The sequence below is a fragment of the Arabidopsis thaliana genome, chromosome 5 (assembly GCF_000001735.4).
Source record: "Arabidopsis thaliana chromosome 5, partial sequence".
In the NCBI taxonomy this organism is placed as follows: domain Eukaryota; kingdom Viridiplantae; phylum Streptophyta; class Magnoliopsida; order Brassicales; family Brassicaceae; genus Arabidopsis; species Arabidopsis thaliana.
The window spans coordinates 3,444,646-3,466,407 of NC_003076.8; the positions used below are offsets into that span (position 1 = coordinate 3,444,646).

At 35.2% G+C, this 21,762-nt stretch overlaps 5 protein-coding genes and 1 non-coding gene across 8 annotated transcripts; 1 reads left to right on the forward strand and 5 right to left on the reverse strand.

Annotated features, from left to right (window-relative positions):
- Positions 1–383: 383 nt before the first annotated feature.
- Positions 384–2,633, reverse strand: CIPK5 (CBL-interacting protein kinase 5). Its single transcript, NM_121131.3, has one exon. The coding sequence runs from the start codon at positions 2,259–2,261 to the stop codon at positions 924–926; it is 1,338 nt and encodes a 445-aa protein (NP_568241.2). The 5' UTR covers positions 2,262–2,633; the 3' UTR covers positions 384–923.
- A 1,256-nt stretch (positions 2,634–3,889) lies between these two features.
- Positions 3,890–9,641, reverse strand: ASG2 (transducin family protein / WD-40 repeat family protein). Of its 2 annotated transcripts, none has more exons than NM_001203357.2 (19): positions 9,411–9,641; positions 9,131–9,199; positions 8,978–9,055; positions 8,645–8,779; positions 8,427–8,534; positions 8,222–8,350; positions 7,862–7,977; positions 7,662–7,779; positions 7,440–7,545; positions 6,791–6,930; positions 6,538–6,708; positions 6,338–6,448; positions 6,105–6,216; positions 5,301–5,632; positions 5,050–5,140; positions 4,822–4,917; positions 4,655–4,725; positions 4,434–4,561; positions 3,890–4,326 (listed from the first exon to the last, which is right to left on the reverse strand). In NM_001203357.2, exons 1-19 carry the CDS (start codon positions 9,480–9,482, stop codon positions 4,245–4,247), a joined length of 2,265 nt encoding a protein of 754 aa, NP_001190286.1. In that variant the 5' UTR covers positions 9,483–9,641; the 3' UTR covers positions 3,890–4,244. The 2 variants fall into 2 exon arrangements, with proteins under 2 accessions (NP_001190286.1, NP_568242.1); NM_121132.4 differs by having other exon boundaries at positions 3,991–4,326; positions 7,431–7,545; positions 9,411–9,586.
- A 1,115-nt stretch (positions 9,642–10,756) lies between these two features.
- Positions 10,757–12,982, reverse strand: AT5G10946 (uncharacterized protein). 2 transcript variants are annotated; one of them, NM_001343143.1, is made up of 2 exons: positions 12,483–12,982; positions 10,757–11,611 (listed from the first exon to the last, which is right to left on the reverse strand). In NM_001343143.1, the coding sequence occupies exons 1-2, from the start codon at positions 12,597–12,599 to the stop codon at positions 11,474–11,476; spliced, it is 255 nt and encodes an 84-aa protein (NP_001331500.1). In that variant the 5' UTR covers positions 12,600–12,982; the 3' UTR covers positions 10,757–11,473. The 2 variants fall into 2 exon arrangements, with proteins under 2 accessions (NP_001331500.1, NP_001119206.1); NM_001125734.2 differs by having other exon boundaries at positions 10,785–11,611; positions 12,479–12,912.
- On the reverse strand, positions 11,987–12,104 carry MIR156d. Its single transcript, NR_143255.1, has one exon. It is a non-coding gene; the product is annotated as a microRNA ath-MIR156d precursor (primary transcript).
- Positions 12,983–14,571: 1,589 nt separating the features above from the next.
- On the reverse strand, positions 14,572–17,179 carry AT5G10950 (Tudor/PWWP/MBT superfamily protein). Its single transcript, NM_121133.4, has 7 exons — positions 16,910–17,179; positions 16,751–16,824; positions 16,612–16,663; positions 16,284–16,379; positions 16,138–16,190; positions 15,793–15,882; positions 14,572–15,656 (listed from the first exon to the last, which is right to left on the reverse strand). Exons 1-7 carry the CDS (start codon positions 16,985–16,987, stop codon positions 14,912–14,914), a joined length of 1,188 nt encoding a protein of 395 aa, NP_196656.1. The 5' UTR covers positions 16,988–17,179; the 3' UTR covers positions 14,572–14,911.
- Positions 17,180–19,452: 2,273 nt separating this feature from the next.
- On the forward strand, positions 19,453–21,669 carry AT5G10960 (Polynucleotidyl transferase, ribonuclease H-like superfamily protein). The gene is made up of 2 exons (NM_121134.4): positions 19,453–19,718; positions 19,833–21,669. Exon 2 carries the CDS (start codon positions 19,936–19,938, stop codon positions 20,767–20,769), a length of 834 nt encoding a protein of 277 aa, NP_196657.1. The 5' UTR covers positions 19,453–19,718; positions 19,833–19,935; the 3' UTR covers positions 20,770–21,669.
- Positions 21,670–21,762: the final 93 nt, after the last annotated feature.

Sequence of the window (21,762 nt, forward strand, 5' to 3'; positions counted from 1 at the left end):
CTTGTCCTAAAATCCCATGTTAGCCACTGATTGATCCTTTTTTTAGATTATTGGTCGGATATTAATTATGGTGAAAGCTCCATTTCTTTCTTAATGGATTGAGTTTACTGGTGAACCTCATTACTCTTGTTATCTTTTAATCCTTGTTTTTGTCTGTATCCATTTTAACTTTTTGGGGGATTTTTCTTTCACTTAGTATAACTTATACGCCATTAATTCTTACAGGATTGGGTTTCTTCGAAACTTCTTGCATGATGTAGTCGATATTTTTTGTTCTTTAGGTTATTACATTATTATGCTTCTAAAAAAATTACAAAATATGATAGTAAACATATGGTATGAAATGGGTAATTTTGATAGACTGAATACACATAAACATACTCATTTATGCAGAAAATTCAGATTAGCATTATCTTCATCCCATCAATCACATCTAATCTTCTATCTTACGATCATGCCCAGCTACAATTCAAAGTTGGACATGTAGAAGAAAACTAATGAAAAAAAGTCGTCGGATCCCATAAATAAATTAATTTGTTGTGACTTTGTCCTCTCCACTAACTATTTGAACTTCAAAATTCAAATGATTTGACTTCATAACAGAAGGTGAATCTTTTCGAAGTCTCTGAGAAACCACACGTGTCGGTCTTCTAAACCACAACCCGACTCATAGTCATTTTCGTTTTCGACTTAACATACCCTTAATTGTCGATTAATTTAATCTGAACCCAAATTATTTATTCATTTGTACCTAAAAACAACACAATTAGGTTCAATTAGAAGCAAAATCAAAATCCTTACCAAAGAAAAAGAAGTAAAACCAAAATTTTATTAAACCAAAGAAAATTTGGGTTCAATGTAACAGTTCTTAGTTATACTACGTTAACCGATAACCGGTTAAATCAGAACCAAAAACTACTGATTCAACAATCCTCGGAAGAAGTGTTATTATTATCACCGTGCCATGACCAGACGATGTCGTTTAACGCCGGCCGTACTTCTTCTTCGTATAACCTATCGTACTCCAAAGTATCTCCCGCCGATTTGCAAAACTCCACCACCGATATCTCCGGCGCTACTTCAAACACTTCCGCCGTCATCGACAACCGTCCTTTTCTCCCTTCCGTTTTCCCTTCCATCTTCACTTTAAAATCCTTCGTTCTCTTCACTTTCATGTTCATCTCCTTCGTAACCGTTTCTATCTTCTCCATTACCTCCGTCGCCGACGACCGTGACGTAAACACCGATTGCACTTTCCTCTTGCTCTCGAACAAGCTCGATAAGTCAAATCCGGAAGACATCGAGGATATGAATTCGAAAGCGTTGAAGAATTTCGGCGATATCGGCTCTGTTTGATTTTCACAATCTCCGTCTTCTTCTTCTTCTTCGTTGTTTTTGCTGCTTTGAGAACAAATCGGTTCGTCGATTTTGAAAGCTAACGGCGGAGTGAAGTTTTTCCGGAGCCAAGGCGTTCTCATAATCGCCGGAATCGAGATCCGTCGATCTGGATCTACAACGAGGAGTTTCGAAATCAACCTCCTCGCTTCCGGAGAAAACCACGGCGGAAATTCAAAATCCGCTCTGAAAATCTTCCGATACATATTCATCAGATTCTCATCTTGAAACGGCAAACATCCGGCGAGAAGAACATACAAAACGACGCCGCACGACCAGATATCAGCTTTCGCGCCGTCGTATCCTTTCTTCTTTAATACCTCCGGCGCAACATACGCCGGAGTTCCACACTGCGTATGAAGCAATCCGTCTTGAAGAATCTGTTCCGGTAACGCAGATAATCCGAAATCGGAGATTTTCAAATCTCCATTCTCATCTAAAAGAAGATTCTCAGGTTTCAGATCGCGATGAGAAACGCCTCTACTATGGCAATAATCAACGGCTGAGATCAATTGCTGGAAATATCTACGAGCAGCGTCTTCGTGTAACTTACCTTTAGAGATTTTGCAGAAAAGCTCGCCGCCTTTAACGAACTCCATGACGAAGAAGATCTTGGTCTTCGTAGCCATGACTTCTTTCAATTCAACTATGTTGGGATGACGAACGAGCTTCATGATTGAAATCTCGCGTTTGATTTGTTCCATCATTCCAGGTCTCTTCATTACTTGATCCTTGTTGATGACTTTGATTGCGACGCACTCGCCGCCGATGATCTCTTTGCCGTAATAGACTTTGGCGAAGGTTCCTTTGCCTAATAACCTTCCCATCTCGTACTTTCCGAACAGAACTCGCCGTTCTTCCTCCATTTGATATTTACACCGACTAGGGAAAATGAAATAGTGGAAGAAGAAGATGAAGAAGGAGGATTAAGAAAAGGTGGTGTTGAAGCATGAAGTTTGATTAGTATTTTGAGTACATGAGGATATATTACTCTCATAGGTGAAGAAGTAGAGCAATTCCATGGAATATGGGAGAGGAAGAGAAATGAGGAAGAAGAAGAAGAAGTGTGCAAATGAATCACAAACGCAGCTACGTGGTGTCCTCTTATTATATACTGAACACTCTTTGAATTTATAGACAAGGTGATAAGCCACTCACAAAGTCACACATGTCACACTGCAATAACTTTACTTTTTCTTTGGAATTTGTTTTTTATATGGAAAATAAGTTTTTTTTACAAAAAAAAAAAAAAAAAAAAAATGGTCATCATTTAAAACATATTGTTTGCAGTTAAAAAAATTATGGGTACTAGATTTTGTTTTTGTTTTGTTATAGTGTTGTACATAAAGAATTTTGTATAACCTTCTATATTTCTACACACGGCATATTGTTTGCTAGATTTTATTCTTAAGAACAACATTCAGAACAATGTCTCTTGTGTTTTTTCCTTTCTTAATTTGTTAATTACTTGGACAAAACTAGATGCTAACAATTATTTCTAAGACTTTGGGGGTCATATGTATGTTTTTTTTTTTTTTAATATTCTCTATTACCTTATAATGTTAAATCATTTTTGTATAACGTAACACTTAAAATTTTCTATTATTTTACAATACACCAATTTCTAGAAGAAAATAAAACAGTGTCAAAATAATAATCAACGTCAAAGGAAATAGGCAATTTAAATAGGTAAATATAACACAGTATGTGTAAATAACATAACCTAAACTTTAGATTATGTTATCATCAAATAAGATTATGCTGTTTGAATGCTATGATTTTCTATAATTCTATTAAATTTTACTTTTTCACGAATAAATATCGTCGGAGAAAAAGGAATAGGTAATCAATTATTGACAGAACTTCCTTAAAATAATGTCAATAATTCTCTCCAACGGTCTAATGCTTTTTGTCCCCCTTATCTTATGTGGTGGTTCCACCCAACCTTTCGTATAAAAAATTTAAATTATTTTAAAATCATTTCATAAACTAGCATACAAATCAAGTTTCTGGTGAGTAGACCATGAAAATTCTAATTAACATATCCATTTTTTTTTAAAAACAAAAATTCAAAATCATTTACAATATTAATTTGTTTCTAAATCATATAGCTCAATTCCATTTTTATCATCAAAAGATAAAAGATTATTAGCCAAAACTTAATGCACGGCTAGCTAATCGTTATTTAGGGATGTCATGTCACTATCTTCAAAGTAGGGAGATCTATTGTGTTCCACCAAGGAATGTTTTAGGATCTAGTCTACTGATCAGGAATTAGACTACTTTACTAACCATTAATAACACCATAAAAATATAACTAATAATTGTATACAAAAAAACACGTATGCGGGATTAGTCCAAATAGAAGCATACCTTGTCCAAATACATACTAAAGTCAGGGGCAGACCCACGTTATGGCTTGTGGAGGCAAGTGCCCCCAGCAGCAATATATAAATAGGTAAAAAAGTTTACACTAGACAAGATTAATTAAAGCAGCAAAGTGGTTAGAGCTTCCTCCACAAGTCTATATTAAAATAACGAGATTGGACACATAACACATACAGCCTTATGCTGTCTACTAAACGCGACAGAAATGAAAAAACAATGTAAAATAACGATGAATATTCACATTCAAAAGAAGAAGCCAATATCAAACTGTACAACAACAACAACAACAACAAAAAAAGCTTTTAGAAGGAAGCTATGCATGAGTTTTACAGAGAGAAAGCTTTTGCTACATATGAAACCTAATCAAACCTTATTATTCATTATTCATATTCAAAACCATTGTTATTCCACCATCACCTTCACAAAGCAAGCTTATTATACCTCTACAGTTCCCTCCTGCTTTAGCTCTGAGTACATTCAAATGGGTGAAAGTTTCCTTCTGCAAATTCTTGCATCCTAAACCTTTGCATTAGCTCCACAGACCTGCAAATGAATCATCAATGTACCAAATCATCAAACCCATTTTGTGTACTCTGAAACCGCCTTGGAGCTTTTATATTAACTCAAACCACCTATCCCAGAAAACTTACAGAGGATTCTCTCGATTGCGGCTTAGCTTCTGTTGATTACTCTCCATTACTTCCACTACATTGGCGGTTGCTGGTCCAGCTGATCCTCCTGCTACAATTGATGGGACTGATGCGGTTGGGCTCCATATCTGTACACATATTTTTACATGCAAATGTTAGTTTTAGAGATCTTACACGAAATGAAAACCAAACCCTGAAGACAGCTTTGTGTGCCTGCTTACCTTTATTGTGTTATCAATTCCACTCGTTGCTACAACACTATCAAACGGATGGCATTGAATGCAGTTCAAAACTAGAGACGAAAGATGATTCTTTTAGCCAACTCGAAATTCAATGAAAAAAAAAGATACTTATGTAATGGATAAAATGTGAAAGGAAAAAAGATCACCTGATTCATCGCCAACGAGCACTTTCATAAGCCTTCCAGTCTGTTTCTCCCATATAAACCACCGACCGTCATCGCTTCCACTTGCAATATATTCACCTGAAATTTGGTAATAAAATGTTCACAGAAAGTCGATACCGTATTGAATTTCAAATTTTATAAACCGCTTTTTCTACTAGAATGGAAAATTGCACTCAGATAACATGAAAGTTGCAACCCCAAGAAACTTACCTCTCTGACCAAGAAAACTGGCCTGCTTAATATCAGTTCCTACGTTACAGTGGCCAACATATCTACGTTTCATATCAATGGCTCCCTCTGGCTATAATCACCAAAAAACCATTGGTGTAAAAGGTATCCATCAAATTAGGTAAAAGTATGACGCAGCATAAAAGAAGTCAAGTACTAACTTAAAACGTATTCAATGTGTTAAATTTGTTTTGCTTTAAAATAAATAACAATACCATAATCTTAGAACTAACCTGATAAGACGTCCTATCATTTTGAGATGACGATGCAGTTCCTGAGGAGGCATTGTCAACTGTATTTTCCATCGGTTTATCATCACCTACTCTATGAATTCGTAAGTTGAGACTGCCACGCATAGAATTTGAGTCTGTATCTCGTCCTTCATCATCAGACAACGAAGTTTGAATATCCAACTCCAATTCCTCATCATAATCAGAATCTTCTCTTTCGGATCTCGACATATCATGTGAACTGTCACTGTTGGCCTCTGATCTATATAGTATGTCGCTTAAAGAAAGTACTCTAGTAGTTCCAGCTCCTGTCTCTTCGTTTTTCTCAGCTCCAGCTGATTTGTCAAACAAAAGACAAGTACAAGAATATTAAAATGTGAATATAAATTCCCTTGCCTGTTGAATCATGAAAGCTTCTAAGCACATTAATACTCCTTGGGAATGAAAGAATCCACCAAATCTAAAAGAATAGCTCTACATCTGTTACTTTGATACACTTTTGAATCAAAAGAAATATCAGACATATTAACCAACAAAATTAGATGTAGAAAGAGAAGCCAGATGGACTTAAAGATGATACTACGAATCTATGCTTAAGATTTTCTCTCATGTGTCCACATTGATTACTAGAAACGAGTGGTTATAACTCATTGAAGAGCCTAAAAAAACAAAAAACAAAAACATCTAAGCAGAAACATCTTGAACCTCTATCCTAGCTCATAGAGGAAAACAGAAACAGCAGGAAAGTAGATAACATCTGTTACTAAGCAAACCTGCAGGAAAAGACATACATCAGTTGGCACAAACCTGCTTGAAGATCCCTTTTAATGCTCTCCACTTTTGCCACTATATCGGCATCTGATGGGTTCATATGTTGTGCAGCAGTCGCAAAATCTAGAGCTTCTTTACATTTTCCCAACTGCGTGAAAGCACATATGTATATGAAATGGAAGGGTGACTAAAATAAATGCTTATTGCAGAACCATCTCTATGTCAAATAGTAAACTTAAAATTAACTGTGATCAGAGCTATGAATTTACTTGCTGCAGCGCTTCAGACATGTAGTAATGAGCTTTAAAGGATGAAGCATCAATTCTCCGAGCATTATGGCAATCTCTTACGGCCATATGAGCATCATTCTTCCACTTCCTCTGAAAAATAAACAAATCAGCTGATTATGGTTATTAGAGAGGAGTAATGTAGGGATTCAAGCTAGTTATAGACACCAGTTCTAAAGGACCTTGAGTAACAATGCGGCACGAGTACAAAGGCATTCATGCCTTAGCGCAGACTCAATATCATTAGAATGAGCATCCAGAACTTCATTAGCTGCCTCAATTGCATAGAAAACATCTGTACCCTCTTCTAAAGACCATTTAGCAATTTCTACCAATTCCGTACACTTCTTAACCTGAAAAGAACGGCGTCAGATGCACTAAGAATATGGAATGACAAGGTCACCATATGGAACAATTACAGAGGGAGGTGCGAACCGTTGCAGCATTGCTACTTCTGTGAAAGCCATTTTGAGGAGTGGTGGAAACCTGAGGTGGAGATTCTACATCGTGGAGGTTGTTACTGAAAGAAAACAAGTTATCTACATCTCCTGGTGTGTATTGCATGATTCCAGTGCCTACAAGTCACAAACAAAGGAATGAATCATCATATATTGAGCTTAAGTCAAAGTACCAAAATGTTAGGAAAACTGACATTTTCAATGCGAAAAGGTGCCTAAAACAAGATAACTAGCAAAGAAAAATATTTCTAAACTAAGTGGTGAAGTACAGATTGGCAGTACAAATGTAAATAACAAAAGGTAAGCAAAAAACTGGTGGGCTAACACATCCATCATCCTTAATCCAATTTTTAAAAGGGCCACATAATAGCATATCCATTTGAAATCTCAGAGGATATCAATAACTTTCCAAATGTTCCATCGAAATTTTTCATGCAGGATTACAATGTCTTTAGCAGAACTGAAAGGGGCATGAACAGGAAAAAAAAAAGAAAACAAAGCGACATAAATCAAAATATTTCAATATGAAGTTCAATTATTTTTCTTAACAAATTCAAGTTCATACTGCACGATTAACTATTCACGGAATTTAAGCTTTAAGCAGCAAACAACTCAACTGCAAATACCATTATTTACATTCATCAGGTAGACATGCTCCCCACTGTAACTGAGCAAAACTTCTTCGCCATTAGGACTGAAAGTAACATGTGTTAGGTGCAAATTTGTTCGCCCCTGAAATAATTTAAGATGTAGCAGACAGTGAGCTTGGGAAACACTTTGACCAAGAAAACAGCAATGCAGAACTAAGAACTAGTAGAGTATCTTAATATCAATCAGGCTAAACTAACACGTTCAGAAAGATGCATGGGACAGAAGTAATTGACACACGGAGGTGGAGGCATCCTTTTCCGACTTGATGCCAACGGTGGGAGCATCCTTCTATCGTATAAACGAGCAAATGCATCACTGCCAAAGATGAAAAAAGAGAGTAGCAAGTTAGTTAAGAAATAAGGAGAGAACTCTGATCCAAAAACATGGAAGCAAATACCTTCCACCAACAAGAAGTAGGTGCGGTCTTGTGGCACTTATATCACAAGACTTCAGGGAGAGAGTTTGCTTTGGAGGATCAGCTAGTGCTCTTTTGGCACCACTGCGCAGATCAAGCTGCAAAATTCAGAGCTATCAACAACTTTCATTTGCAGAAGAAAGTTTTCATAAGAGCCACACCTATAACTATACGTCTACAAAGTATCCAGATAGGGCTCATATGATATTCAAACATCCACAAAAAAACTCTGATTATAGACAAGTATCAAAATACTGTTTTTGAGAAAGTTAAAGCCAAGATGGAAGTACTAGAGAAATACAAACGTAATTGAAAACAATGTAACCACAGTTTGGATATCACCAGAACACTGCGGCATTCTTGGTGAGCGGTTCCAGCAGGAGGACAAGAGGTAGATTCCCGGAAATCATGCTGCCTTAAAGTCCCATCTTCACTAGCACTCCATACAACATTGGGGTTACCAGGTTCGACCTACATGGTGGTAAAAACATCTGTTAAGCAAACAGCTCAAAATGCTAGACCCAAATAATGATTAAGAGGGTCTTACAGCTAGTTTTTTCACTCTTCGTGTGTGACATTGGTACAATGCTGATGGAATAATAGCATTGTCATCTTCTGCTCTACCGCTTAACCGGGATGTATTGAATAGCCTAACCTACACGATAGGAAAAATATATGCACACACCTCAAAAGAAAAGTAAAAGTCACCTGAATACCATGCAAAGCCAAATGAATGCAAAACCCAAAAGGTGTAGTTTTATATACCTCAGCATCTCCAGCACCAGATACCACAAGCTCGTCAGAGGTTTCAGGGACAAACTTCGTACAGAAGATGTTGGCAGTATGCCCTGTATCTATAGAATGCAAAAGCTTCCGACTGGAGTAATTCCAAATATTGATCTACAAATTAAAAGAAGATATAAATGTCAAGACAAGGCAACGATACAGCACCAGGCGAGAGAAATTAGATGCTTAAATGGACTTCTTTAACAATCCCATCCAAAATTAGATACAAGTGATACACGTTCGTTCCCAAACCAAACAAGCTCAACTAACTGACACAAAGACTTGAAATCAACAAAAAAAAATTGCATATACCCTTAAATCATCTGATCCAGATATCAAAAGTGAACCATTAGAGTTCCACGCTAAAGCATTAACACAGCCTTGATGTCCCTGCCACACACAACAAAAACATCTTAAGGAAAGAGCAACAAGCAGAATGAAGATAGTCAAAGATTGAGTAATAACCTCCAATTCTTGCTCCTGAGAAAGTCTCCGAACCAAGGAAGAGTGAAACTGCATTCTTTGATCAACCTCCTACACATACAACAGTCGACAAACATTGCCAGAGAGAGTAAAATTTCAATTGGAAGCAAGAATTGACAAAAGTTGATTCAAGGATTCAACTATAAATTAAACACCTCCATAGATCAAACTCGAGCACTGTAGCTAAAAACCCTAGCAATGAGGGAAAAAAAACGAATTCCAATGGGACGCAGAGGAGAAGAAAGATTGGGGGGAGACGTACATGACTTGGGTCCTGGGACCTTGTGTGGAGGAGATTGAAGATGTTACCATCGTGAAAACTGAGATTATCCATGGAGAAATCGATCAGCACCGATCACAAATTGGAAGAAGAAGCCCTCCTTCTTTGGCTCTTTGTAATCTGACGCTATTTCTCGTGCCCGGTTCTACATTCTCGGTGAGATCCTCTGCGGCGCATGTGTTGGGTTATCTATGTTCTCTAATTACATCTCAGCCGTTCGTTTTTTTTGTTTTGCTGCGTTGGTAAAATCAAGTAAAAATCCTTATCGGGATAACAATTTAACATATGGTGACTGACTGGTGAACCACCATTTGCTGTCGATAAATCGGTAGCAACTTATTTAATTTCTTCCACATTTAAAAGTTAGATATAAAATTTGTACAAAATTGTTTCTCAATATTCGTAAACATATGTATTTTTTCCCACGTAACAATTTGTAACAAAAATGTCACATATATAAGTTGTCGCCCTTAGTTTTGCTTACAGATTAATTAGGGACAATCGTTAACTTTTTTATTGCTATGTGTATCGAAAGACTCTGTCACTTTTTTCACCATTTTTCTACTACTAGGTCTAGGTTCTTCTACATTCTAGGGCATGAGTTTTATGCGTGTGTGGGCTATCTTTGTGTTCCAAACACATCAGAACCTTTCTTTCTTTTGGCAATTTAATTATCATAGCCTAGACAGCTAGACTCGTTTCGTTCCTGGTTTAATTTCTAAAGAAGTGAATTGGCTTAGTGATACATCTTCGCACTAATGGTATATGTTTATGTGTTTCTTGCGATAGTGATTGTCTGATTGATGAGACAAATTCATGGTTATCACTTAGTACCTACGGAACCAACCAAAAAAAGACTCAATTCTCATAATTATCGACAATGTTCTTTTTGAAGTCATGTGCACGCGCGGCGTTTCTAATTAACAGTGCCGTTTTGTGACGCATCCAAAGATGATTTATTACTGTATAACTGATCTGCGGATACAAAAATTTTAGTAATACTAATTAATGAACAAAAGAAGTTGGTTTATATAATTAACGAGCAACCTAAAGTGACAAGACGAGTTGAATAACGTATGTAATAATAAATCTCTTTGATAATCGAATACTCCAAAACTTGCAATTTCCACTATACCTATTAAGACTAATCTTGACATTAAATGCCTAAATGGGTTACTACGTAACGAGTTTGCAATAAGCTGACACAGAAAGAGTAAATATACGAGATTAAATGAAGGAGATGAAAACAGAAATTAAATGAAACGAGACGAAGAAATGGTAAGTGGCAGGGCTTATGGGTTTGTGTAGTGTATCACAATGTACACAATTGGAGACAAAGACAGACAATACTTTTTTCATAACATGACATTCCAAAAGGTACATAGTGTTCTAGTTTCAGTCCTTTGAACAATTATACAAGAATACAAAATATACATCCATATCCTTTTAACAAATACGTGAGTCATCATATCAATAAAAAACGTCAACAACTATACATGCATACAGATTACAGGACACACATACGCATAGAGGGAGGGAGAATTCTCAATTTGTATAATCTTATTCCAACAACATAGTACATAGATACCAAAGTGAAAAAAATACTCAAATCTTCACATTTTCTAAAATTGATTACCGCAATGAATGAACTAATATTATAACTAGATAAAACGAAGCATTATAAACTAACTACAACCAGTTCTTGAACGTTTAATGTCTATTTTACAAAACTCAGACATCCCTTATTCGATCATTTGACTATTTCAAAATTCCATTATTCAATTATTCATCTAACATATTAGTCAAGAATCAAGACCCAACTAGAATTTAGTGGTAGAATAACTTTCTATGCTACAGACTAATCATTTTCTTCACCACAACAATCGGAGATAACCTATACTTAGTCATGTGTCAAACCACATAACATAAGTTTCAATCGCTTCCAATTATCTCTAACTCTAGACTCTAAGTGATTATCCCTCTCTGATTGCACACATCTATAAAAGACCTTAGAATCATACATATCCACATAACTTACATAGGAGCTACAATGCCCAAAATTTTGAGCACATCAACTCCAAACTTTTCGCCATTATCTTATTCCATGGATTCAAGTGCAATCTGCATAACTTTGACTCATCTTTTGAAGCTAGGAGTTGGGGCCAATTCATGTGTGCTAGAGTCTGCAAAATAAAAGAGTTTATTTCAATTACATAATATATAATTTACTTATAATACAAACATCCTATTACTAACTAGTCTAACCACGATGGGTCAACAAAATATAACCCAAATGGAGATAGACAATAAATTCGATGAGAGATATAACAAATATCTTATTCATAATAGTCTATGTGTACACCTTCACATACATGTGTAAAGATATTATAAGACAAAATCTAAGATTCATCACTATGAATGTACAAAGTTTTGAAACTACATAAACTGAAATTATATAAAAATATATAGATGCAACATATGTATGCATAGAGAATTTGGTATGCAGAGACAGATAAGAACACAAAATCATAACTAGAACAATGGAATAAGGAAGATTCATGAAGGAGAAGTTATGACAAAAAGAGAGTGAGCACGCAAAAGCAACCATATACAAAACTTTTATACAACTTCCCCTTTGTGTGCTCACTCTCTTCTGTCAACTTCTTTTCCCCCATCAACATATATTTATCTAGTTATGACACTAAATAATATGTTAGAAAAACGAAACAGAAAAAACAAGGATATGTGTATATGTGTAGATAGGAAATTCCAATTAGTCCAGAAACCGATGAAAAAATAAAAGATAAAACATGACACAAGTACAGATCGAAGGTACTTGAGATCAAATCTGGGAAAAAACAGCAACTAACAAAGACTTGATCGATGGATCCATAAAAGGAAAGTATGAATCTAAGTACGGACACTGCAAGTTAGGGTTTCTTCTCTAATTCCCAGTTTTAGAATTTTTCTTTTTTTAAAGAAACAAAGGTTAAGGAGATAAACTCAGAATTGCTGCCGAAAAACAAACTTTTTTTTCCTTAATCACTCACTCACTCTCTCTTTCATGCAAAGCATACATGTGTCGGCTGCTTTACTTCTCTCTCTATATAGCGAAAGTGAGAAGTGATTAAATAGAGAAAACCCTAGAATGAAGAATGAATCCAACAACATTTTACATTTTAGATTAAATGAAAGAAGAAGAAGAAGAAGAAAAAAGGTGAAACAGAGATGATGGAGAGAAGAAAGTACGGATGTCAAAACGCTTGGTTATGGTTTGTCGGAGAGAGAAACGTGTCGCAATCAAAGGCCAGGATTTGACTTGAGAGACGTTATGAGCCGTTGGATGTGTCTTTTTGTTCAGTTCCGTCTCTTTGCCGTCTTATCTGCTTCTGTCCTTTATTTTTATTTCACTCAGTGCGTCATTAGAGACACAAACACACACGCATCATCCTTGTCTATTCTCTTCTCTTATCTTCTTCTCTACTTTAAAACAGGATTAGTGCTGGTTAATTCTTGATTTGTGCCACGGTTTAGTTGTTTGTCTTTCAGAGTCGGCTTTGTTTAAAGCTGCTTTTTCATTAAGTTAACCAATGATTACAAATAGTTAAACGGATGTAGTTAATGCGGTATAAATAATATTTACTGTTGTAGCTTTGAATGGGTGAGTGGCGTGGCAGGGTTTGGTGCCCAATAAATTAATAAACACGTTTTGTTTCCATTCATCCAAAAAATGGGACCGTATATACAGTGGCATGTTCATTTTGGGTAACGAGCCGGGTAATGCGATAAGGGTCGGAAATATATAAAAAGTACTATCGAAACATACACGATAATTTATGAGATGAAACTTTCAGTTCATATATTGGGTTAGTTAGTTTCTATACGTAAAATCATTACCCTCACTCTTATTTTCAAATTTAGAAAATAAGTACTTGTGGAAATTTAAAAAAGATTCAAATTTACTAAATATGCGAGTAGGATTTTATTTTTTCCTATTGTTAATATATTTTTGCGCTATAATAAACGAAATTGTCCTAATTGTAGATAGTAAATTTAGCAAAGACCATTGCAGCAATGTGTGCAACCTTATGTAGAACTATTTAGTGATGCGGTAAGAAGATGACAATAAAAAGAGGTGTCAATAGTTGGTGGTACAAAACACAAACACTAGTGACAGAAAGAGTATTGTACTGCCATCATTTTGAAATTTCAATATTAATTTTTCTAATTAAACTCTTTCAAGTGAAACTAATAACCATGTGTTGCATGAAAATTCTTTTCAACGTCCGTTTTCGTTTCTAAAACGCAGGTATAAACTATTTTTTTTCCTTTATCCTTTAATTAAACTATTTGATATTTATGTTTCCGATTTGTGTTGTTTCAAAAAAATTCATTAATTTGTAAGTATAATATAATATACATGTTTTCAAAATGTATACATTTTATAATTTTAGAAAAAGTAATTATTTCCCATGTCCGAAATGTAAAGCTTCTACGTATCTGTTTTTGTTTCCCTGCAACATAGGTTGTGCCATCTCTTACCAATCAAAACTAATGGAATCACCATTTTTTTTATGTCAAATCACAAATCTGTTTTTTATTAATATAAATTATTAGCAGTAAATTTTCTCATTTCAAAAATTAATAATAGCAGCTGTTAAAAATAAATAAAAATACATTCTACTTTTGTAGAAATAATAGATAATTATTTCCTTATATTTATTTTTCGACATTTTTTCGAACACTAAATAATTTAAACATAACATCCAAAGAAAAGCCATTTGGTATTGGCTCTGATGCTTTACCTTGAAGCATTCTACGGTACAGTGCATAACATCCTCTAATTAAGCGCATTTATTGGTACTCTAAATACACATCTAGACTCTAGTCCTGTTCGTTTCCACTATTCTATTTTCATACTGTACTGCATTCTCTTTTCCCGTTTGTAGTTATAAAAAATATAGAGATCGTACACAAGTCTTTTTATTAACAGCTTCGCTGATTTCCCACCCTGACCCCTGAGAATCCATAGTGAATTTAGTGTTTAGGTTCGATTCTGTTTGAATATTATCTGTGAATCAATAGATAGTCGTAAAACACAATTTGCTTGCGAATTCAATGAACACACAATTCATATGAGAACTACCATTTAATTCTTTGTCTGCAAACATCAGGGAGAGAGAGAGAGAGAGAGAGTTAATTAATGGAAAGCATTCATTCATATTCATAGTTCAAAAGACTTTCCACTGCCCTTTGGCTACATATTTTCGTTAAGCATCATATATAGCCTACGACACTACAACCCTAACTTAAACGAAACAAGAATTCTCTGTGTAAATAAAAATGAACCACACCGTTTAACAATGGCTTCCTAACACTGTAACTGTCTCCTACGGTACCTGCACATAGAAACAGACCGCGACACTATTACTTATTTCTTAATTCTGTTTTTTAAGGGTTTTTTCTTTCTGGCGAGACTACGGCTACGACGACGCTTCTTCCGCTTTCGTATCTTTTCCAGCATTTTCTTCTCCTTCCTCTTCCTCTTCCTCCTTCTTCCCCTTCATTTTTTTCCTCTTCGCATCAATTCCCTCTGGTGACTTCTTCAAGAAGCTCACCAACGGCTCTCCATCAGACATTTCATCAACAGCTTTTTCCCCATCTTCATTGTCACCATTTTCTTCATCAGCGGTATTACTCTTAATCTTTTTTGAGGTGATCTTCGATATTGTTATCTCTTTCTCATCATCAGATGAATTGTTTTCACCATTATCAGAGTTGGAGTTGCTCAATTTCAGGGCCTTGGGCTCAGCCTCATCATCAGATGTTTCATTCTCCTCTTCATCTTCATCTTTATCAGCCTTAGAGTTGTTGGTTTTTAGAACCTTGGGCTCATCTTCATCAGAAGAATTTTCAGCAACTTCATCAGCATTGGAGTTGCAGGATTTTAACACCTTAGGCTTCGCCTCTTCGCTAGAAGTATCAATATCATCACCAGCTTCTTCATCTTCATCTTGGTCATCAGTGTGTTTCCTCTTGGTCAACTTTGAAGACATCTTTGGTTTTTTCGAGGCCTTTGATGTCTCTTTTTGATCCACATTCCCCTTGCTCCGAAACCTTTCACTCATGCGTGATGCCGCTGCTACAATCTTCCCACCAATATCACCCATTTTGCCATTTTTCTCAGTTTCGGGCTTTGAGGCCTTCTTCTCCACCTCTTTGGCCTTGCTGTAAAAACAATTGGGGTAATTAGATTTTCAGAATCAAAGCATCACAATAATACTGTGTTGAACTCGCACGTGAGCGTGGAAGTGTGCATATATACGTTTGTTTATTTAAGAATGCATAGTATAACATAACCAACCTCTTTGATGAAGAATCTATCTTCTGTTTCTTTTTGGGCATAGCTTCATCCGTCCTTCCTTTTAAAGATGCCTTCCCTTTCCCTTTAGGCCTGTAGAGAGTTTAGACAACAAAGATCATTCAGAATTACTTACTCCTAAATCTTTAGATTCAGGGACACAATCCACAGCCATGAATATATGTGTATCTGACACACTCATGTTCGTAAATCATGACTGTTAGTGATATTAAAACAATCGGTACTATACGATACAACACACGATCTAAATCATAACCCTAGTTAAGTATAAAGAGAAACTCAAGGTTGCGATGTCTAAAACAGGTAGGAAGATAAGGGCAAACTTACGGTTCTGGAGTGCCTTCAGAACTCTCACCAGCAGATTCCTCCTGTAGGGAGATCTGGAAAAAAAAGAATGCTGAACCATTAAAAGCTAGTGATACACAGGATAAAATCGACAATAAATGATTAAACAAACACTGTCTAATATCTACCTCATCAGATTCAGATTCAGCATCATCTTCTTCAATCAACTCCCATCTCTCCTTCTTCAGATCCAAGGTCTCTTTATCACCATCTTCATAGAAAACCTAATAACAATGAAGAGTAACTCATTAAATGACACATTATCTAAGCAACTTAAATTCCTCTGATAAAGTAAATCATCCACCAAACTCATTCAATTCAGATTAGATATCAATAGATCTTAAAATCCAAGAGATAAACCCTAATTCATTCATTTAATGAATGTGCAATTCAAAATCCAATCTAGATTCAAGCAGACCCATAGAAACAAGTAACAAGATACATGATATGAATTACCCGATGTTTCTTCTTGGAAGAGACATAGGAATCCACCACACCCTTATAGAATCTGCAAAACCAAGAGATCTGTAAGATTGACCACAAGTAACTGATAGTAAAAAAGCCCTAATTTTTTCAATAAGATTGGAACACTCACTTGCTGTCCATCGGCCACCAAACTCGTATCCTTGAACCCACCAAGGCTTCACCATATTTACGAGCATCAGAAACCTAGTAAAGTTCAATACTTTAGAGCAAATTCGCATAGAAAAACTAGTAATTCAAACCAAAGAAGAAGAAGCGATAGTTGCAAAACCTTATCCTTCCCAGAAGAACGAGTTGAAGAAGAAACAAGTCTGTTCTTGGCTGATGAACGCTTCCTAGAACCAACCATCTTCGAAAGCAATCAAAGGAAGAAGAAGAACAAGAAGGAATCTGTGTTTTGTGTTTGTGTTTGGTGTAAGATATTTTTCTTACAGCGCAGAGAGAGATTTATAGGAAGAGAGCGAAGAAGAAAGAAGCGGTGAAATTGGGGGTTTTATTTAGGTTACCAAGGGGTGTCATTTGGGGGATTTGAGAGATTTCTTTCCCCTGAACTAACCAACGACACGTGACTTTACTAGTTAAGAATTACCTCTCACGTGTTTGACGACGACCACATCTTTTCTTTGCTTTACTTCTATTGGTCTCTTCCACTCTTCTTTTTTTCATCTTTTTCTTGTTAAAGGTCTTCTTTTTTTTTATCTTTAGCCAGTTGTTATTTACCTATTAATGTTTTCTGCCAGTAATTGGACCTTCAATATCCAGTGTTATCAAGTTAGAGGAAAAGATATTTATCCTAGTATAGTGCTTTACGATGACTAGATGATGATCCTCAAATTAATATTAGATCACCGGAGTTGGTCCAAAATAAAATGATAGAAAATATGGTCATATTATTATGAACGATATATCTTCAGATTTACGGTCTTGGTTTTTAATGGTTTTCTAATAAGATTATTTTCTCTGAAACGTGATCAAGAACTAAATACTCGTTTTTACGAGTGAACTTAACGTTTAGTAACTTAACAGCTATGAGCCTTCTTATCTTTAAGTGTATCTTATAATAGATCATATCGAAATGTTACCTAGAGTTCATGTAGAATATGACATTTGTTTTATCAAGCTGTTCGAACATTTGTAGGAACGATCTAAACATCTCTAAACAATCCAAAACCCATAAAATTAAACAAATATTTGGTACTAGATGATTTACCTAATCTAAATTATATGTGCACGTGATATTAAAGAATTTATCTACGTTAAATACATGCAACTGTTTAAATAATTCTTTCTAATTTAAGTAACAAAAATTTCAATTTTAGTTTCTATTTTCGTTTTTTTCGATTTTGATTTTAAATATAGAATTCTATTTAGATTTTAGATGAGCAAGCAATTACACGGTGAGACATATTTTTGGAGGGTAACAATTAAGTAAATTTTGTTATATATATAAGAACAATTATGCAGAAACTTTCATGTTTGGTATGTGTTGGATTCCAGAAGAAATTTCCTAAAAATGGTCGGATGATGAAACCACCATCTAATATTTCGTGACTTGACATTACTTGTTTATTTTTTTTAATTTATAGAAAAAGGTACACAATTATTTGATATAAAACAAGCTAATACATTAGTTTATATAAAAACGAATTAATTATTACAAAACAATGGATTATGCTTGAGGGTAAGTGGGAAGCACGATGATGCCTTGACTCCGTAATAATAATTAGAATTAAAATTCCTTTATCCCCTTTCTTCCTAATAGTTGTCTTTTTTTGTAAAAAAAAAAAGAACTTTGGTCCTCGTTTGAGTTGGAGAATCTTTTCATGTAATAATTTTAAGAAGAAAAACTGATTACGCTGGTGAAACTTGAAAGTTTTTTTCTAAAATAAATAAATCTAAAATGATTCTATTCATGAACGAAGATGATTGTAACAAGTGATGCATGTATCTCTATCAAACGTCTTCCCATTCGTTGTATGATTGCATTAATATTGGCCACTTGTAACTTGTAAGGTAGAAATCCCAAAGTCAATTCTATTATAATTAAAATTACTTTGTTTTGTTTAACAATTATGCTAACAAATCCTTCTTAATAACAAGATAACATAAATCTAAAATCCTTTTTTTGAGTTGAAAAAAAACAAGATACCATATTTTCAATTAATTGGCAGAACTACATAGGAAACAAATCCGAAATTGAAGAGTTTACATAGAAGAAAAAAAAACAGAAATAAAAGAGTTTACCTGGAAAATAATCAAATATTATGTTCTTTCAAATTTTCGACAAAAAAAAAAATTGATATTCTTTCAATTTTGTGAGATAATCAGTACAGAAATTATTAAAATGTGATATAAAATTGCGAGACAATCCGTAGGAATATTATTACCAAATGATATAAAACTGAGTTAAAATTGTAAGAAAAAGAAGTTTTAAGGTTCTTCAAATCATCTAGCTGACTAGCTCCATAGCAAAAATAAATAATTTTGATTGTTTATTAGCACAATCTGTTTCTTAACCATATAAATTTAGACTTGTACAAAAATCAAAATGCAGTTTAGTTTATACAACTTTTCCTATAACTATAAAGTTCGATCGTCATAATAAGGTATAACAATTTAACTCTAGTACCAAATGCTATAAAATACATAAAATTTAAGAATAATGGAGGTAGGTCTACAAAGCAAAAGAAAAAAAAAAGATCATGGAAGTTACAAACGAACGGAATTTCCGTGATACACATAAATAAAAATTGGTCATCATATCACACAATTCGCATCATTAAAATAATTAGAAAACGGACAATACGGATAAAATAATTGGTAACTGGCCAAAACGTAATGATTGATGTAAGAAGACGCACGGCAAAACGTCGTCGTATAAGCTTTTCATCGTCAAACAAAACGGCTTCGTTTCAAGGCTCACACTTGTCTTTATTTATCACTTCATCTTCTCCAAAGCCATACCACTTGAAACCTCTCTCTCTGGTTGACCCGATAATTTCTCTCTCGCAGACGCACAGATCTCTCTTCGAATCTGCTAGATCTGTTCCTTTTCTTACATCTGTATTGCGAAACCTCTGGTAATTTCATACTTTCATGTCTCTCCGTTTCATTTCGATTTTCGTTTCACAGCTAGGGTTTGCTTTTTGTTACATCGATTTCTGATTTTCCTGGTGTTGTTGCCTCTTCCTCAGATCGGAAGGTTTCGTTTACAGATCTACCGATACGAGTTTCGCAGTATTTCCGAGTTCCGACGTATGCTTTGTTTTCAGATCTGGGTTTGTTGTATATCTAGAAATGGCGGAGACTTTGAAAGAAGATTCGATTATGATTCGAGAGGTTTGGGATTACAATTTGGTTGAAGAATTCGCGTTGATCCGTGAGATTGTTGACAAATTCAGCTATATCGCTATGGATACTGAGTTTCCAGGTGTGGTTTTGAAGCCTGTTGCTACTTTCAAGTACAATAACGATCTTAACTACAGGACTCTCAAGGAAAATGTCGATTTGTTGAAATTGATTCAAGTTGGGTTAACTTTTTCTGATGAGAATGGGAATCTTCCGACTTGTGGGACGGATAAGTTCTGCATCTGGCAATTCAATTTCCGTGAGTTCAACATCGGTGAGGATATCTACGCGAGTGAGTCTATTGAGCTGTTGCGTCAGTGTGGGATTGATTTCAAGAAGAACATTGAGAAAGGTATTGATGTGGTTAGGTTTGGTGAGCTTATGATGTCGTCTGGGATTGTTTTGAACGATGCTATCTCGTGGGTTACGTTCCATGGTGGATATGATTTCGGGTATTTGGTTAAGTTGTTGACTTGTAAGGAATTGCCTCTCAAGCAAGCTGATTTCTTCAAGCTTCTGTATGTGTATTTCCCTACGGTTTACGATATCAAGCACTTGATGACGTTCTGCAACGGACTGTTTGGTGGATTGAACAGACTTGCGGAGCTTATGGGAGTGGAGAGAGTTGGGATTTGTCATCAAGCTGGGTCGGATAGCTTGCTCACCTTAGGGTCGTTTAGGAAGCTCAAGGAACGTTATTTCCCGGGATCAACTGAGAAATACACTGGAGTCTTGTATGGTCTAGGTGTGGAAGATGGTACTACTACTACTGTTGCTAATTAAGAAGAAAGGAATGAAAGATACTTTGAAAATTCCAGGGAAGTGCGATTAGATATATTTCTTTAGTCTTTGTGAGTGTGAGAAGACCAAAATAGAATCGTCGTTGTGTAAATTGGCAAATTGGTGTTAGTAAGTGACTTGTTGTGTCTTTGTTGCTTTGTTTTCAGGAAAACCCCTTGTGATCAAAATTTGAGGGGTTTTTGTTTTAGCTTGAGTTTCTGAATGTATATCAATTCAGCTACCCGTTTATTTAATAAATAATCTCCAATTTTAATTTTTCTTCTCTTTTCTTTTTGTGTGTGTTTTCTTCTTACTAGTGACCAATGTAACTTGACAGTGGCTTCTTGTAGTAGCGTTTGCATGTCTCAGCTTGCAGTTACTGTGTAATTCTTTGTAACCATACCAGTTTGAAGATGCAAACTGGTAAGTTTTATGCTTAAGAGAATGTTGAATCTTCCTGTGTTCTTCTTTCCCTCTTCGTTGATACAAGTTGATAAGGAGAACAATGAACTGCTTATGCTAGAGGTTATATGTGTTACATTGTTTAAAAAACAGAGCTATGGTAATCGATTGATGTATAGATTTGTTATTTAGGTGTTTATGATGTAAGTGGTATCATGTCATGGTTAATGTGGAGGAGAATCACATATGTATGCTGTTGCATTCGCCAATCACCTCAATAGCCAATTTATTATCATATTGTCAATGAGTAGCATTCTAATGCAATCAATGTTTTGTTGGGCAAGTATTCAGACGTCATCTGAGTCGCAAGTGGTACAGAAGATTACGAGATTTGACTGATTGAGACGTCGTAGCTCATTCAATTGCCGAAGAAAAAAAAAAAAGTATCAGCCTGTTGGAAGTATTATGTCAAAATGTGGATTTGTGTATGAACTCAGTTTCCATCAAGATAATTAAATCTAAGTTTCTCAAAACCTTAAATATTTCATTACACGAACTTGTTTGATGATCGAAAACATATGATCCAATAGCAAC